General features: G+C 46.2%; 1 protein-coding gene across 1 annotated transcript; it reads right to left on the bottom strand.

Annotated features, from left to right (window-relative positions):
• Window positions 1–10724: 10724 nt before the first annotated feature.
• Window positions 10725–12348, bottom strand: LOC127328815 (uncharacterized). Its single transcript, XM_051355391.2, has one exon. The coding sequence runs from the start codon at window positions 12257–12259 to the stop codon at window positions 10934–10936; it is 1326 nt and encodes a 441-aa protein (XP_051211351.1). The 5' UTR covers window positions 12260–12348; the 3' UTR covers window positions 10725–10933.
• Between the last annotated feature and the right edge of the window lie 7260 nt (window positions 12349–19608).

Below are 19608 nucleotides of genomic sequence, written 5' to 3'. Positions count from 1 at the left end.
TCCAACGCGCATCGTCACTTCATCTTTCAGCGGTTGTCGTTTATTCTTTAGTTCTGTTTCGAGTTACAAATATGAGCAACCGAACCGGTATCAAATACCCAGGTACTAGAACGAGAACCGGTGAAATGAACATCTATAACATGTATATCAAATATACCTTCTTTCTTCTTCTTGACAAGGCCGCTCTTCGGATCAGCCGGATACTTGGAGCAATTACGCTTCCAGGTGTCCCTTCTCCTTGCGATAATAGCACTCAGCATCGGGCTTAGGGCCGTTCTTAGGTTTCATAGGAGGCGTGGCAGCTTTCTTGCCACCCTTCTTGAATTTTCCCTTAGACTTGCCCTGTTTCTTGAAACTGGTGGTCTTGTTGACCATCAACACTTGGTGCTCTTTCTTGATCTCAATCTCAGCAGCTTTTAGCATGCCAAAAAGTTCGGGTAACTCCTTGTTCATGTTACGCATATTGTAGTTCATCACAAAGTTCTTGTAACTTGGTGGCGATGATTGAAGGACACGATTAATCCCGATCTGTTAGGAATCACTATTCCCAAGTCATGAGTTTCTTCGCATGCCCGGTCATGGCGAGCATGTGCTCACTAACGGAGCTGCCTTCTTCCATCATACAGCTGAAGAAATGTTTCGATGCTTCATAGCATTCCACTGCCGCATGAGTCTCGAATATAGCTTTCAGCTCATTCATCAACTCATGAGGATCATGGTGCTCAAAACGTTTTTGAAGATCGGATTCCAGACTGCACAGGATGGCACACTGAACTTGAGAGTACCGAGTTTTCCGAGTCGCGTAAACGGCTTTTACTTCATCGGATTCATCTTCTGCAGGAGGGTCACCTAGCGGTGCATCAAGCACAAATTGCAGATTTCCGCCAGAGAGGAAGATCCTCACATGACGGAACCAGTCGGTGAAGTTGCTACCGTTGCTCTTAAGTTTCTCTTTCTCTAGGAACTGATTAAAATTGATTGGGGACGCCATCTCTACAACATATATTTGCAATAGTTTAGACTAAGTTTATGACAAATTGAGTTCAAATTTTAATTCAACATAATTAAAAACCTAAGTGAACTCCCACTCAAAACAATATCCCTCGCATTGTCTTAGTGATCACACGAACCAAATCCACCGCACCTAAACCCGATCATCACGAGAAAAGGTGTGATTTCAATGGCAAACACTCAAAGTGTTCATCATACCAACCATATGATTCATGCTCTACCTTTCGGTATCTCGTGTTCCGAGACCATGTCTGTACATGCTAGGCTCGTCAAGGCCACCTTAGTATCCGCATGTGCAAAACTGTCTTGCACCCGTTATATGTACTTATTGAATCTATCACACCCGATCATCACGAGGTGCTTCGAAACGACAAGACTTGGCAACGGTGCTACTAAGGATGAACACTTTATTATCTTGAGATTTTAGTGAGGGATCATCTTATAATGCTACCGTCGCGATCTAAGCAAAATAAGATGCATAAAAAGGATTAACATCACATGCAGTTCATATGTGATATGATATGGCCCTTTTGTTCTTGCGCCTTTGATCTTCATCTCCAAAGCACGGATATGATCTCCATCATCTTCGGGCATGATCTCCATCATCGTCGGCGTAGCGTCAAGGTCAATGGCGCCGTCTTCATGATTGTCCTCCATGTAGCAACTATTACAACTACTTTGAAATACTACTCAACATGAAATTTAAAGACAACCATAAGGCTCCTGCCGGTTGCCACAATACAATAATGATCATCTCATACATATTCATCATCACATTATGGCCATATCACATCACCAAACCCTGCAAAAACAAGTTAGACGTCTCTAATTTGGTTTGCATATTTTACGTGGTTTAGGGTTTTCGAGAGAGATCTAATCTACCTACGAACATGAACCACAACGTTGATACTAATGTTTTCAATAGAAGAGTAAATTGAATCTTTACTATAGTAGGAGAGACAGACACCCGCAAAGCCTCTTATGCAATACAAGTTGCATGTCGAACGAGGAACAAGTCTCATGAACGCGGTCATGTAAAGTTAGTCCGAGCCGCTTCATCCCACTATGCCATAAAGATGCAAAGTACTCAAACTAAAGATAACAAGAGCATCAACGCCCACAAACCATTGTGTTCTACTCGTGCAACCATCTATGCATAGACACGGCTACGATACCACTTTGTAGGATAACGTTGCATAGAAAACAAAAATTTTCCTACGGCGAACACGCAATCCAAGCCAAGATGCAATCTAGAAGACGGTAGCAACGAGGGGTATCGAGTCTCACCCTTGAAGAGATTCCAAAGCCTACAAGATGAGGCTCTTGTTGCTGCGGTAGACGATCACTTGCCGCTTGCAAAAGCGCGTAGAAGATCTTGATCACGATCGGTTCCGGCGCCACGAACGGGCAGCACCTCCGTGCTCGGTCACACGTTCGGTTGTTGATGAAGACGACGTCCACCTCCCCGTTCCGGCGGGCAGCGGAAGTAGTAGCTCCTCTTGAATCCGACGGCACGACGGCGTGGTGTCGGTGGCGGTGTAGAAGTCCGGCGGAGCTTCGCTAAGCAATGCGGGCAATATGGAGTGGAGGAGCTTGGCTAGGGTTTGGGAGGGGTGGCCGGCCACTCTATGGGGCGTCCAGCTTATGGTCTTGGGGTGGCCTGCACCCTCCCTTGGCCCCTCATTATATAGGTGGATCCCAAGTGTTGGTGTCCAAGTCTTCGAATAAGACCCGAAACCAAAACCTTCCATAGGAGGGGAAACCTAGCCCAACTAGGACTCCCACCCAAAGGTGGGATTCCCACCTTCCATGTGGGGGTGGCCGGCCCCCTATGGTGGAGTCCACTTGGGACTCCACCCCATCTAGGGCTGGCCGGCCATGGAGGTGGAGTCCCTTGTGGACTCCACCTTCCTTGGTGGTTTCTTCCGGACTTTTCTAGAACCTTCTAGAACCTTCCATAGAACCTTCCGCGACATTTTATTTCACATAAAATGACATCCTATATATGAATCTTATTCTCCGGACCATTCCGGAACTCCTCGTGATGTCCGGGATCTCATCCGGGACTCCGAACAAATATTCGAACTCCATTCCATAATTCAAGTGCTACCATTTCAACATCCAACTTTAAGTGTGTCACCCTACGGTTCGAGAACTATGCGGACATGGTTGAGTACTCACTCCGACCAATAACCAATAGCGGGATCTGGAGATCCATAATGGCTCCCACATATTCAACGATGACTTTAGTGATCGAATGAACCATACACATATATTACCAATTCCCTTTGTCTCGCGATATTTTACTTGTCCGAGGTTTGATCTTCGGTATCACTCTATACCTTGTTAAACCTCGTCTCCTGACAAGTACTCTTTACTCGTACCGTGGTATGTGGTCTCTTATGAACTCATTCATATGCTTGCAAGACATTAGACGACATTCCACCGAGAGGGCCCAGAGTATATCTATCCGTCATCGGGATGGACAAATCCCACTGTTGATCCATATGCCTCAACTCATACTTTCCGGATACTTAATCCCACCTTTATAGCCACCCATTTACGCAGTGGTGTTTGGTGTAATCAAAGTACCTTTCCGGTATAAGTGATTTACATGATCTCATGGTCATAAGGACTAGGTAACTATGTATCGAAAGCTTATAGCAAATAACTTAATGACGAGATCTTATGCTACGCTTAATTGGGTGTGTCCATTATATCATTCACACAATGACATAACCTTGTTATTAATAACATCCAATGTTCATGATTATGAAACTAATCATCCATTAATCAACAAGCTAGTTTAAGAGGCATACTAGGGACTTCTTGTTTGTCTACATATCACACATGTACTAATGTTTCGGTTAATACAATTCTAGCATGATATATAAACATTTATCATAAACATAAAGATATAAATAATAACCACTTTATTATTGCCTCTAGGGCATATCTCCTTCAGATGGTCCTCGCCTTATTCGCTGCAAAGAAACAACACACAATCATCCAAATTAGGGGGGCGGGGAGACTTCATCACTGCAGAGGAAGAACATACGAAAACCTAATCTAGTGGCTTCAATTGGCCATTAACATTTTCGCTGCAAAGAAAAAATCCGAAAACCTACTCATCCTCGCTGCTGTCGTTGTGGTAGTGCCGAGGACACAAAGTGTCGTCAAACGCCTTCACCTTGCGGTCGCCGTCGCCTTCCCACTTGAAGTTTACCAAGCAGTCGACCTCGAGGTTGTGGGCGCGGGCGAACTTGTCCCAGCCAGTGTGAAGGAACATGCGGTTGTCCCCGTCGAACAACACCTTGACAGGCCACGATAGAAGCCGCAGCTGGCATCCCGCAAGTGCACGCTAGCCGGTTCCCGACCAACGAGATATTGCACGAATTTCTCTGGAAGCCTTTTTGAATCCAAAAGGTACTCCTTGATGAGGACGACCAACTCGAAGAACTCAGGGAAGCAGTCTGGCAACGAGGAGCGTTCAGGGGGTGGGGATCCTGCACCCCAGTCTCTGCATCGGCGGCCTCGACGGCCACGGCCCGTAGAACCAGCCATGGAGTGCTTGGGGAGATGGTGGGCGGTGCTAGAGTTTGTGTGAGGAGATGGGGCCCGAGCACCCATTTTTATACCTAGAGGCAGGCGTGGGGGCGGTGGTGCGCAATTAATGCCTGGAGGTAGGCGAAGTGTGGTGACCCAGTATACCAGTGCATGGTGTAGTATGCAAGTCGTTGACATAACACCAATGAAACACCGTTCCACTAGTATTACATCACTCAGAGTGGTACAACAGAAACATATGCGGGTCCAAGGCATGTCTATAGAATTACAACTCTGACTCTTTACAGAAGATCAACATAACCTCCTACTTTACAATGAGTTAAAACTGCAAATAAACTCCAGAAGAACGACTCGTAGTCTAATCTTATCACGAACTCTGTTTATAGAGGGTTTGACTAGCTATAGAGGCTATGACTAGATTCTAGCTAATTAGGAGCTAGGTTTAGGGAGCTAGTTCCCTTCTAATACTAATCTAGATTTTCTCCTTGTTAGATGTGGTATTTGATTCTTCTTCCTATCCCTTCAAGTAGTTGTTGACTCCTCGGCCTTCGAGTTACACTGTAGATCCTTCTTCGATGCCTCCATATATAAGAAGGGGATTTAAAGTGGGATGAGTACGAGCGTACTCAGCTACAAACATGGACCAGAAAGTCCAAGGCAATGCATGTTTTTGTAATCATTTCTTCAAAAGGTTGCTTTTATTCTGAAGAACTATGTACGTCGGCCTTCACCGGGTGTCTAGAACTTCATGGAGTTCTTTTTCGGCCGCGTTCGCAGTTCCATAACCCGGAACATGGAGTGACAGGTCATGATTTGCTACACTCTGCAGAGGTGTGTTGCTTTACCCATAAAAGGCTTAACCTTGGTGCTAACCGGGCGCGCAACCCATAAAAGGAAGTGAGTGGGCTGGTTGGGGGTGAGCTCAATATATAGGACAAAACCGGTGCTAATGCACGAACCGGTGCAAATGCCCCGGCGGATCCCCTGGACGTCCAGACAGCACGAACCGGTGCTAATGACCCTCTTTAGCACCGGTTCGTGCCAAATCCGGTGCAAAATCTCTTTGGAGAAAAAAAAAAACAAAGCCCTTGTTTCTACTAGTGTGTCCCAGGCCACGATGCAATGCCCATTTCTCGCCTCTATAGAAGCCGACTAGAAGAATCCCTTAAGCAATTTGTTGATAGTAGTGGTGAAGAACCAGGGAGGGAGATCCAGCGGCAGCATGTGATAAATTGGCGCCACTTGCTAATTTGGCGTTGAGATAGATCAGCCTTCCACTTTTTTTCAGCAGTGCCGCAGACCAGGATATGGGATCCCTCTCGCAACCTTGTCGATCAGAAATGCAAGTATGGGCTTGGACTATCGGAAGCCTTTTATTTTCGGTATTCAGAAGTAGGGTTTTGACACTTCAAAAATTTCAGAGAAACAAAATATGTGTGTACGTACAGGTTGTATCATGCTAGTGTGTAAATTACAATACAGAAATGAAAAGACAGTTGAAAATTTGTGTGAATTCCAAATGTGCACTGTTCACTTTTCTTAGAGCATCTTCACTAGCGCGCTCAAATAGGCAACGACAGGGTGCTGGCACCGCGATATGGGAGCACCCGCACGTGCTCTCTAATTTGGGGAGCAGTTGCACACATCGGCGGCCCCAATAAGAAACTCTCAAAAAAAAATTGTTGAGAGAGAAATATTACATAGGCTTCATTTTGAGATAGAAATATTCATAGGCTTCATTTTAAATAATTGCAAAATTATAATATCGATGAAACCTATACTAAAGGCTGGTGATGGCCCTCGCCTTATTCGTTGCGAAGAAACAACACACAGTCATCCAAATTAGGGGGAGCCTTCATCACTGCAGAGGAAGAACATACGGAAACCTAATCTAGTGGCTTCAATTGGCCATTACCATTTTCGCTGCAAAGAAAGAATCCAGAAACCTACTCATCGTCACTGCCGTCGTCGCTGCTGTCGTTGTGGTAGTGCCGAGGACACGAAGATTCGTCAAACACCTTCACCCTGTGGTCGCCGTCACCTTCCCACTTGAAGTTCACCAAGAAGTCGACCTCGAGGTTGTGGGAGCAGGCGAACATGTCCCAGCCAGTGTGAAGGAACATGCGGTCGTCCCCGTCGTACAACACCTGGACATGCAACAATAGAAGCCGCAGATGGCATCCCGCAAGTGCACGCTAGCCGGTTCCTGACAAGCGAGATATTGCGCGAATTTCTCCGGGAGCCTTTTGAATCCAAAAGGTACTCCTTGATGAGGACGACGAACTCGAAGAACTCAGGGAAGCAGTCCGGCAAAGACGAGCGTTCAGGGGTGGGGATCATGCACCCCGGTGTCTACATCGGTGGCCTCGACGGCCGCGGCCCGTAGAACCAGCCATGGAGTGCATGGGTAGATGGTGGGAGGCGCTAGGGTTTATGTGAGGAGATAGGGCCAGAGCACCCAGTTTTATACCTAGAGGCAGGCGTGGAGGCGGTGGTCCGCAATTATTGCCTGGAGGTAGGCAAAGGTAGGTGGATGGTGGCATCATTAATCTCCAACACGCATGGGTAGGTCATTACGCCGGCCACTCATTCAGCAGCTGCCAGGCGTGGCCAAGGATTTCCATCCGACGTTACGCGAAGGGGCCGGCAAAGGCTTGAGCTCCCAAATTAGCCGGCTACTTTTGGGAAGCACCGGTGTAGCCCAAAAAAACGTGGCCGACCCCCAAATTGCTATTGAGATCGCTATGGGGAGCGTCCGTGAAGATACTTTTAGATACACATTTTTTGTGTAACCTAGAAGATAAAATATGTAAAACTGAAATTTTAGACGTTTGTAGAGCGCATGTGTATGTGCATACTGATTTATTATCAGAATTCTTTGAACTTTGAAATACCGTTTTCTAAATAATCAAAATATCTGGCACCTTGGAGCCCGAGCTCCAAAAAGCTTTTTATTTTTTTTGAACATTTCCAAAAAACTTCAATACATCGTATTTGACTAATGCTGAAAGCAATGCAAACTTGTTGGGATCAACTGCCTTTTCATGTCACGGCACCTAATCAACAGGCATAAAACACTCTGCATTGTTCATCGGGAAGGGATGATATTAACTAAGGAAACACAACATTAACAATGGTGGCATATTTTAGTTCCAGACAAGATTCTAAGTATTTCTAGAGAGTAGAGACAGACCTTGAATATTCTAGCGAGAGAAGGGACAAAATTTCCATCCTTTGCCAATGTTCTTCTTTCTTCCTGAGAACACGAGGGACTGTTCCCCTGCATCCCACTATACCGAGCAGAACAACATGGGTGACGAACTGACGCCGAACGTGGACGGCTAAGTGCAATGCATACCTCACCATGGTTTCAGCACACACAAACAGCTTCCTCCTCCTCCTCCTCCTTGACTAAACCAGTTTCTTTTTCAAGTGGAAGATAAGACATAATAGCTCTCTTGCTTTGCTAATCCCGATAGATTAGCCTATTAGGTTAGGTTAGGGCTCAGGGCTCACATGAGCAGAAGCAAGAGCCTTGTTGTTCCTTGCATTTTTCTGAAGCAAAAGTTGATAACACAAAGAGACAAAGAAAAATCATACCGCAGCACACACAAACCGTTTGTGATCTGAGGACACACAAAGAGAAGAAGTGTCAAATAATCTATTGATAGATAAATATTTCACCATTCAGTTGAGCTTTCAGCCGCAAATGGTTTGGAAGCTCTGATACAATTCCCAGAAAAAAAATCACATAAATCCATTCGTCATTTGTTCCCGTAAGTACTGAAGGAACATCCCTTACGTTGTCTTCAGAGCAAAATCTCTGTCGCAAGATTTGGAGCAACCAAATAAAGAGGGGAAGCCTTCAAGCACCAAACCCCTCAGCTCTTTGTAACAATAAAGGAATGACGACAATACTTCACATATCTCTGTCGGTCACTTGTTTTGGTACCAATGGAATACCCGGCTGATATAACCCGTGGGGTGACCGGCGATCTAGCCGTTGTGTAATAGAATACGAATTTTCCATTTAAAAAAAAAGAACAGAAGAAACATCTTATGCTTCAAACCTTCAATCACGCTGTGAGTATAGACTGAACTGCAAACATGTTGGGGCTTCAGAGGTAACTGATATTGCAGGCATGCATGTCACCTAAGTAAACAAACTATTCCTGAATTGCAAACAATGTGCTAGGAGTGCCGGTATACGATCGTTGCACATTTGGTTAGCACATCAGCTTATAACTCCGAATAAGTCAGGTGCACTTAGAAAAACAATCAGCAGACCTTGGGAAAAAGGTTTTACTTCCAGATTAACTAGACTACTCAGAGCTAGATGTGGCAAAGTATGGAGTAAGAAAACTATGGAACTACGGAGGATATCCAAGAAAAAGAACCATAGCTTACAGAAACTTGACCCTTGTTCAGTAGGAAAGGACAGTATCAGAACATAACAGTACATGCAATAATTTGGTTCCAGTATTTCATTAGATGTTATTCTAGATAGTAGAGACAAACCATGAGTATTCTAGAGAGAGGAGGCAAACCTCAATCATTTGCTGATGTTCTTCCAGAGAACTCGAGGTCGAGGAGCCGTTTGCCTCCATCTTTTTGGCATTTAATTGAGCAGAACATGGGTGATGATGAACTGACGACGATTTATGTGTGGCCAAATGTATTACATATCTCAGCATTGTTTTCAACAAACACAGTGCTTCTCTTGTTAATGTTGGTAGATTATCCTGTTAGGTAAGTTCACTGTTCACGGATGAGAAATACACGAACTTTGTAGTTTATTGTGTCAAGACCACAGTTATTATGTCACTTTATTATATTTATTGGGACTAACATAATAATAGTTGCAAAAGTGCACAAGTTTTTGTGTTACACTTTGTTGTGTAGGAAAAACATGAATATGGAAGGAAAATCCCTCATTATGGCGAAATCTGGAGTTTTATGAAATATGTCCATGTAGTATACTTTTTAACGATCGCCCAGGAAGGACACGAAGATGCCTCAAATGGAAGAAATTTTGGAGATAGAAGTTGTGGAGAATTTCCATCTTTCGTTTGACGTAAAAAAACACCTCAAACGGAGTTCGTGTTTTAAATGTTTGAATTCCTAGCCAAATGCTATGCCAAGAGTACAAACTTCTTCAATTGGCAGTTAAGTAGGTCAGTCGGGATAATATATCTTAGGGTCCGCCAATAATCACCAAGCTTGATTGGGTAAAAGAGCTGAATTAAAACTCTGAATATCTAGAAAACCATGCCTCCTAGAAAACCATGCCTCCTAGGTTCTTTAAGATACACATTTTTCACCACACAAACCGGTGCATTTGTTTCTTCTGATCATCATCTCCCCACCATCACTGGAACAATGCTGATATTATCCCTTGACAAACTAATTAGGTGCTTGAAGAGAGACATGGAATATACAGGTAAAGTTTGAGGGACAGCTTCTAAAAGAACCCTCTTTTCCACCAAATTCTTCTTCCAACATATATATATAATAACCAGTGCCTGAGGGCAATATGTTTGAGAGGGCTGGTTCACTTGTACAGTTGTACTCGTGTGCGTGTCCGCCGTAACGAATTTGGTCTCTATCATACTACTTGTTTGCAGTTTTGTTCATATTTGACTACCTAGTTACCAATTGGATTGCACAAGCAACATAAAGCCTCAGACTGTTTAAATCATTATAAATGAGCAGCAGATATCAACATGAAGCTTCAGTTATTAGTGAAATCATCTCGCTGTACTGAACATTTTTAGACTGAATTGCATAAGCTGAAGCTCTGGGCTGTTTGCCAGGAACGTGCTGAGGTGAACATGGGAGAAAATGATCAGATTTTTGCAGCAAACTCTGCTGAACACATGCAAATTGGACATACTGAACATACCAAGACAGTGGTTTTGGTGCTCCCTGCAGAATGCAGCTTTCCTCCTCTCTAAACCAGGCTGAATGAGTACACAGGCAAAGGGCGAACGTGCTTATTTCACTGGCGAAACTGAAGAAACTGTTAATCAGGTGCGAGGGATTTTGTGATAAAAAGAGCTGTTCTAACATTGGGCATAGCTATCTAGTAACTGATAACAGTTTCTCATTTTGGGAGAAAATGAGAAGATTTTTGCTGCAAACTCTGATGAACACATGCGAATTGGACATACTGAACATACCAAGACAGTGGTTTCTGTGCTCCGTGCAGAATGCAGAATGCAGCTTTCCTCCTCTGTAAACCAGGCCTGAATGAAACTGTTAACAGGTGCGATGGATTTTGTGATAAAAAGAGCTGTTCTAACATTGGGCATAGCTATCTTCTAGTAATTCATAACAGACCTAGCTAGCTAAGCTATCATGGGATGGAAGGCGTGATCCAAACCGGCGGTGTCGGGGTGAAGCCACGGTAGAGCTGCGGCCTGAGCGCGTCAATCTTCTTCACCGTGCCATCTTTGAGGCTGTACACCCCGGCAGGCCGAATGTCAACATAGTCGTGGTCGTCATCCCCATGCTTGAAGTCCTTGTTGCGCTTGCGCACCGCCGCCTCCCAGAGCTGGTCATCCGTGTAGTAGACGCAGCCGGCCTCGATCTCCGGCCGTCTCATCTTGGGCACGCACAGCGAGTTGTTCAGCCCAACGAACAGCGCGGCATCACCAATGTCCCTGGTCTCCTTCCACTGCCCGTCGTCGCCGAGGACGTGCACCTGAAACGAGCACGTCCACGATTTGTTCCAGAGGAACCCCCTCTCCTTGGTCCAGCACTTGACCACCACCATCAGCCTCCCGTCCGGCGCCGCCGCCAGGTACTTGTGCGATGACATGCCTTCTCCAACGGTTGCCAGCAGCCTTGGCGCGACGGGCGTGCCCGTGTACGCGCCGGACCCCGCGTCGCGCTCCCACGCCTCCACGACGCCCGAGTACGAGACGGAGTGGAACCGGCCGTCGTGGTGGATGGCGTCCTCGACGCCGTCCCGGGACCGCGCCACCCTCCACGCGCCGCCGTCCTCCACCGCGGCGAAGGCCGGGGCGCCGAAGATATCGCTCACGATGAGCATCGCTTCGTGCCTTGCGGGTCCGGGGCGGCGCCCGATGGAGAGGACGACTTTCCGATAGAAGCGCGTGCGCATATCGTCGCCGCCGGTGTAGGTGATCCCCCCGTGCCCCTCGGCCCCCCAGCAGTTGTCCCCGAACGGCGGCCCGCCGCCGAACCGGGCGGTCAGGAACCGCTTCACCAACACGCTGAAATAGCCGCGGCTGTCGTCGCCGGGCACGAAGACGCCCATGGTGGCGATGTCCGGGAGCGCGTGCTGCTCGCCGGTGGCGGGGTTGACGAGGTGGATCTGGCCCTGGTTGTCGCCCGTCGCGAGCCACCCGTGGGAGGAGCCGAGGACAACGTAGTCGCGCAACGCGGGGTCCGGAGCGCGCACGGTGGCGGCACGCCGGTCAGCGAGGGAGAAGAGAGTTGCGGTCGCCGGGTGCTTGTCCTTGTCGCAGGGTAGGAGGAGCCATGGCGTGGGAAAGCTGAGTACGTCGTCGCCGGATGCGGCGAAGACCGTGGCGAAGGCGATGCGGTCGAGGAACTCCAGCCGGTCGTGGATGTTGGCTAGCAGTTCCGGCAGGAGTTTGCCGGGGCCGGCGGCGTCGCACTTGCTTCCGGCTATTGCCGCACCGCTCCTAGACATTATAGATCTGGATAAAGAGGTGTGTTCTTAGATCGGACATGAACCAAGGAACTTTAATTATTCTCTAGATTTATACTGGCCAAACCGAAAAGTATACTCCGTACAAAGAGTTTAGGGTTAACATTAGCATCTTCACCCGGAGCCCCCAATATGAGTGCAGGGAGAAAATTACAAAAAACCACCAGCAGTATTCGAATTGTTATAAAAAACCACCACTACCGTTAACACGTTCCAAGGTGCATTGATTTTAATCACGAATCAGAACCGATTTTAATCACGAATCAGACGAATTTTCAGCCCCACTGTATTGTAGACGGTGCGCGTTAGCGTCCGTTAACGGCGCGGCCGGTGCCCTAAGAGCATCTCCAGTCGCATCCCCCAAAGCAATTTGGACGCGTTGGAAAAACGGTTCCAGCCGCGTCCCCCAAAGCCTATTTTTGTCCGGCGCCCCGATACGGTGTTCGGCGCCCCGATACGGTGTCCAGCGCCCCGAGGCCGTCCCCGTCCCACAGGGGACGCTCTGGGCACGCCGGACACAACGAAAAGCGACGCGAAGCGACGCGGGCTCCCACATGTCGGCGACATGTTGCATAAACCTTTGATTCGCGCCTTTTTTCTCGTCGCTCCTTCCATCCCGCACCTCCCACCCCTCCTCCGCCGCTGGATTTGCCGGCCGTTTGAGCGTCTAATCTCTTCTGAGAGTCGGCGTCGTCGCCGCGGCTGGCGCTCCCGTCGGTCGTTCCGCCGCCGCCGCTTGGCCATCGCGTCCCAGAACGCGGCGTCAAATCCGCCCCACCTCCGCGCACACAAGGTGTACGACGTGATGGGATTCGTAGCATAGAAAACAAAAAAAAATTCCTACCGCAAGAAAGAAAACCAAGCCAAGATGCAATCTAGAAGATGGTAGCAACGAGGAGATCACGAGACTAACCCTTGAAGATTTCCAAAGCCTACGAGATTAGATCTCGTTGTTGCAGAAGATGATCACTTGCCGCTTTCAAAAGCGCGTAGAAGATCTTGACGGTGCCACAGTGTGGTGACCCTGCATACCACTGCATGTTGTAGTATGCCAGTCGTTGATATAACATTCACGAAGTACCATTCCGCAAATATTACATCCCTCAGAGTAGTACAACAGAACATAGCAGGTCCATAACTCATTCATTTATTATTACAACTATCATACACATGTCATCTCGGAGCTCCTCTTGGGTCCTAAGAGGAATACTTCTGGGTTCGAGGCGAACCCAACTTAGCTTACAATATAAGAGTCTCATTAAGTTATACATTTATTTCCTCGAGCAGCTAAATACTAAGAGTTCGGGCTGCTCGGTTACTACTACTACTGGATATCTCTAGGCTTGATCTCCTCCGGAAGCCTCCCCGGATCCGTAGACGATGAGGTAGTCTACGCCTTCTATACCTCCAGAGAGGTCTGGTTCTTCATAGCCGATGATCTCGGCTCCTTCATTGTTGTCGTAGTCCTCCTCCAGATGATTTAGACAATCTAAGCATGGGATTTAAGAGTGGTATGAGTACGAGCGTACTCAACAAGTTCATTATAGATAAGAGGTGTTTAATGCTCTAGCTACGATATTAGACCAGAAAGTCTAATACCAATGCAAGTTTTGATAAACATTTCTTCAAGAGATTGCTTTTATTCCAAAGAGCTATGTCTGTCAGCCTTCACCGGTTTACTAGAACTTCATGGAGCTCCTTTCCGGCCGCGTTCGCAGTTCCTCATCCCGGAACAGGGAGTGACAGGTCACAGTTCTTTACACTCTGCAGAGGTGTGTTGCTTTACCCATAAGAGATCTTAACCTTGGTGCCAACCGGGCAGCTTTCCCGTCCACACTTCCTTCGGTGTGAGGCCCGGTATAAGGTCTAGCCAATCATGTTCCTCCGCTACCTCGAACACCCACCCTTTGTTGCATACTCCGACCCTGGGTCCACGCCGGCCCCATTATTCCCATAGATTTCAGGGTGGACTCCGACCACGACGTCAATGCAGGGCTCTACCATACATTCCTACGCCGGCAGATGCAACCTATCATAGACCTCATTACCGTTGGGACTTCTACGGGTTCCCACCCCTGCATCAAGTCTCGCAAGATCATGAGCACCCGGTAATGAGCATCCGTTGATGAACGAGAGGTGGAAACACTTTTGACTACTCCGTCCCACTTCGGATCTTATGGTTAACACGGGTATTACGGCACAAGAATCACTGGCGACATTTGTTGTTTAATCCTAGATGGATATAACCCTAGCAATGGAACCTCCACCATATCAACACAATCCATGGTTCCATTGCCCACCACATAGTCATATTCATAGTTATGAAAGTAGTGGTTTTGATTTTTATGCAATAGTGATAACCATAATACTTTGCAAGTAATTTGATAGAAATACTCAAATGACATGAGCAAGTGATGAACTTGCCTGAACACTGCAAAGTTTTGCAGTTGGATGGTGTGGACTGACCCTTGTCCTCTGGTTCTGAAAAATAGCATCATTGTCCGATAAGGGCAATGGTTAAAGAAGCAATTATGCATGGTTCCAGTTTTAGGGTTTGTTCCCACCTTCCGATGTCGTTATTATTTCATGTAGGAGGTTATTACTTAAGAATAATTTGGGGATACTTGATTTAAAGTAATATACAACCTTGAAATGTTGTCAAGGTGTTTTTTAAAGTCCAAATACATTAATGGACTTATTTTTATTATTGAAAATTATATGTGTGATTTAAATGATTATTTAAATCATCAAATGAAGAATTATTTTTAATTGTCTTCAAAAATTCCCCTTTGTATTTTATTATGATAGAGAATTTTATGCTGATCTATTTTCATATTTTTAATTATTTTTTTTAGAGCTATTAAGTATTTATTGTGCCTTTCCAAAGTTTATGCATTTTAATTGAATTGTGAAATGGCAAAAATGCCCCTGGGCCCACCTGTCGGTGCAACCTAGTGGGTTAGGTCGAACCGACCGGCCTGGTCCGGCTCGACCAGCCCCACTTCTCTCTCTCCCTCTCACGCGTGACCGAACCCTAACCCTAATCGCTCTGGCGACTCGCGTCGCCTCCGCCGTCGCCACTCGATTCCGGCGAGCTCCGCCGGAACTGGCCCCCGCCATGATGCGCATTCAACGCGCCTCACGACGGCGGTCATCTTCATCCGCGTCGATCTGACGCGGGCGACCTGCTGCTCTCGGCCTCGACCCCTTCTGGTGCTAGGGTTACGGAATCGCTCGATCCCGCCGTTCCTGGCGCTCCTGGTGCTTGGATTCCGCCACAGCCGCCGCCGTGGTGCGGGTGGTGCCGTGATGGTGCCGTGGCGCCGTGGCGCCGCCATGGCTTGGCCTGGCCTGGCGCTGCTGCGCCCTCGGCGTGTGCCGCCGTGGCCGCCATGGCCGTGCCCTGCGCTTCACTTCACCGGTTAGTATCCATCGCCTCCTACTCTCCCTGTCTGCTCTGCTCACTTCTCTCCTCATCCTCTTCGTCTTGCTCGGCCAGCCGCTTTGCATCTCCATGTTGAGATGCTTGCCGTGGCTATCTTGTGTTCTTTGTGCCTTGCTAGCCTTTGTTCATGTCTTCTTTGTGCTTGTGTTGCTATGCTACCGTCTTTCATGCTGTAAATCTGCCTGCTTGGCTACGCCATGGTTCTTCTTGTTGTGCTAACCTGCCATGCTATACATGATTACGTGCAAGATTCCTAGGCTCTGTGCTTGCTTATGTTTGCAATTCTTGCTTAATTCTATCTCTGTGATCTTGTCCTTGATGCTATTCTTTGCTAGATCATCAATTGTATTCAACTATTTGCCCTGGCTGTGATTACTGTGTGTATTCCAGGCAATTTGCAAGTGTCAGTGCCTTTGATATGCCTTTCTGTGTGCTCTAATTCATGGAGATGCTCCACTGAGCATAGTTGTGCCTGTACAGCCCTATCCCCATGATGAACTGCTACTGGATACTTTGATATCTAGCTTATTTGATTATCTGTGATGTATTGGTTCATGTCCTGTGGCTGATCTTATTTTCTGATTCATGTGTTGATGCTATGCTTGGTTGTGGTGACCTGTAGCAAGAGCAAGTGATGCTCTGATGATCAATTTATCATTACTTGCTTATGAGCAAGTGTGTGCTTCTCTCTGTGATTCACTGGTGCTCAACCAGTGCTGCTTGTGCTTCATACAGGCTTGGCACGGTGTGTACTTGTTGTTGGCTTAAGCAAGCTGGCTGTTGCTTGCGGTGATCCATTGGATCCACCGCAAAGCTACAGTGTCTTGATTATTTGTATAAATCATTTATCTGTGTAGCTTAGCAAGATTTATTAGATAAATGAGATGAACTGTTTCTGCAGTTATGATTCTTTATCTTGATTGACTTGAGCTAGAGGGATGCCAACCACTGGTTGGGTACCCTAGCTCATACTGAGCCCTATTGGGTGATGATGTGATTTGCTGGGTTTTTGGTGGCTTCATTGTTTTTGTGGTTGAGGTGGCCTCAACAGCATTTCTTCTTTGATTGGAAGCTCCCACCCTAGTTGGCTTGATGTGTATGGACAAATGCTTCTGGTTAAACCATATTTGGTTGCCAGATGCTTTTTATGTTGACAAACATGTATAGACACTTGATTTGTCTATCTGTCTGATGGTTTAGCTGGCTATAGGTTGTCAAGTGAACTTGTGTAGCTGGCTAGGGACTAAATCCATGATGGATTTCTCTGATTGTGTCCCTGTGTGGACACAATCAGTGTTCCCTGGATAATTTCCTACTGGCTCTTTCTATGTTTGCTTGTACCAAATGGCTAGATAGCCATATGATGACACAAACAGGGCTTCCTACCCTTGTGGTGTGCTTGATATCATGCCTGTGCAATTAATGAACAAAACTATTTGGTCTGTTCATGATTATATGTATACCTCACTCCAGCTCCTAGAAATAGTGTGTTGGTGTAGAGGTTTTGCTTCTGGTGGTTTGCTCGACTTGCCCTGCTCCTCCTTGTGGCTTGTGATTCTTGGTTTGGTTCAGTGGTGAGTTTGGACAGGTTGAACAGCACTGGCTGTTCTTCTTGTTCTAGTTGTTCTTGGTGTTCTTGGTGACTTACCCTGTTGCTTGTCGATGGATGAAACAAATGGCTAGGGTTTTGGCTGTGAAAAGCTTATGTATGGCTGGCCCTTGCTTCTCTGGTCGACAGCTTAGCCTGGCACCAATTTGGTGACTCTCCCTGTGTGAGTGTGCTGGTGAGCATGCACACATGCAGTGTGAGCTGCCTGTGTGTGTGTGTGTGTGTTCCTGATACTTAGCACTTGGCTGTGAGAGGATCAGCTCGGCAGCTTTGGTCATATCCTCTCCAATTTCATTTTATTTCTAACCTGCCAAGTGGCTATGCCACTTGGCATAACTTGTGTTTGTTGTGTTTATGTGCAGGTTCAAAATGATGATCAAATGGACAAGATGATCTTCAAGCTCAAGATTAGATGATATTCACATTGTAGTATTTAGGACAGATTCATTTACTTGTAATTTTCTTTTCTTTTTCTTTTATTTTTCTATTTCTCCAATTCTTGTAATGTGTTGTAAATTTATATTTCAATTCTGGATATTGTAATTGACATTGTATTTTGTGTGAATATCAATAAAGCTCAAAGTTTTCTCTAATGAGCTTTACTTTATTTTAATTGTTCATATTGTTTATTATTTATAATTTACTTAATGAATTTCCTCACAATTGAATTTATGAGATGTTTATTTGATGTTTGAATTTGAAATTCAAATTCAACTTAGGTTTGAATTCAATCATGCAACTTAAGTTGTGATGCAAACTCTCCCCTCTCTTCTCAAAACCCTAGTTTAGTTAGATGAGAAACAAGTTTGTCGCACTCTCGAAACCCTAACCCTGTAAGGTGTCGAGAGAGAAACTTGTCCCCCTCCGATGCAGTTTTTGTTTAAAAGCGCGAAATTTTCCCCAGAATTTACAATGCAATGCACATCCCTTTCTAAAATCTACCCCTCGATCGTCTCTAAACCTGGGACATTACAGCCTTTCCCCCTTAAAGAAAACTTCGTCCCGAAGTTGTGGTTGTAATACCTGAAGAGTTCGGGGTATGTTTTCCTCAGGTCTTCTTCCTTTTCCCAGGTGGCTTCCCTCTCGGGGTGATGCTTCCATTGTATCTTGCAATACTTGATAGCTTTATTTCTGAGTTGTTTCCAGCTCTCCTCAAGAATCTTGGCTGGCTTCTCGATGTAAGTCAAGTCTGGTTGTAACTCGAGCTCTTCATGTGATACTGGTTCATCGGGGGTTTTTAGACACTTTCGGAGTTGTGACACATGGAATACATTGTGAACTTGAGCTAGCCTTCCCGGTAGATCCAATTCAAATGCTAAACCTCGGTTCTGACTCAGTATCTTGAAAGGTCCTATGTATCTAGGACTGAGCTTTCCTTTTACTCCAAACCTCTGGAGACCTTTCATCGGGCTTACTTTAAGATATACCATGTCTCCAACTCGTGGCTCCCATGTTCTCCTCTTCTGATCGGCGTAACTCTTTTGCCGACTTTGGGCTATCTTGAGCCTATCTCTGATAATGTCAATGATTTGTTGTTTTTCCTTGACATAATCAGGATTAAACTCCTTGCTTACTCCAGCTTCATACCAACATATCGGTGATCTACACTTCCTTCCATACAGAGCTTCAAACGGTGCCATCTTGATGCTGCTTTGATAGCTATTATTATATGAAAACTCTGCTAGTGGTAAGTGCTCCTCCCATGATCCTCCGAAGTCTAGGGCACAAGCCCTAAGCATATCCTCTAAGATCTGGTTGGTTCTCTCGGTTTGTCCACCTGTCTGGGGATGGTAAGCGGTACTATAGTCCAACTTGGATCCTAAGGCTTCGTGTAGTTGCTTCCAGAATGCTGATGTGAACACGGATCCTCGATCCGACACTATCTTCTTAGGCACTCCATGCTTACTCACGATCTCTTTGATGTAAAGATCGATGAGTTTCTCTCCTTTATCCTGCTGATTTACCGCTAAGAAGTGGGCGCTCTTCGTCAACCGGTCCACGATTACCCATATCATATCCTTCTTTTTATTGGTCATGGGTAGTCCGGTGATGAAATCCATCCCTATTTCCTCCCATTTCCACTCTGGAATAGATAAAGGTTGTAACTTTCCTGCTGGACTCTGGTGTTCAGCCTTCACTCTCTGGCAGGTATGGCATTCCGCCACATATTGGGCTATCTCTCTCTTCATGTTATTCCACCAGAATAGTTCCTTTAGATCCATGTACATCTTTGTACTTCCCGGGTGTATGGAATATGGTGTTTGATGAGCTTCCCGG

The sequence above is a fragment of the Lolium perenne genome, chromosome 1 (assembly GCF_019359855.2).
Source record: "Lolium perenne isolate Kyuss_39 chromosome 1, Kyuss_2.0, whole genome shotgun sequence".
Taxonomy (NCBI): Eukaryota; Viridiplantae; Streptophyta; class Magnoliopsida; order Poales; family Poaceae; genus Lolium; species Lolium perenne.
This window is presented reverse-complemented; position numbering and strand designations above follow the sequence as displayed.

Excerpts from the sequence above, each read along its gene's own strand:
- LOC127328815 (XM_051355391.2), bottom strand. The coding sequence starts at position 12,259 with ATGTCTAGGAGCGGTGCGGCAATAGCCGGAAGCAAGTGCGACGCCGCC.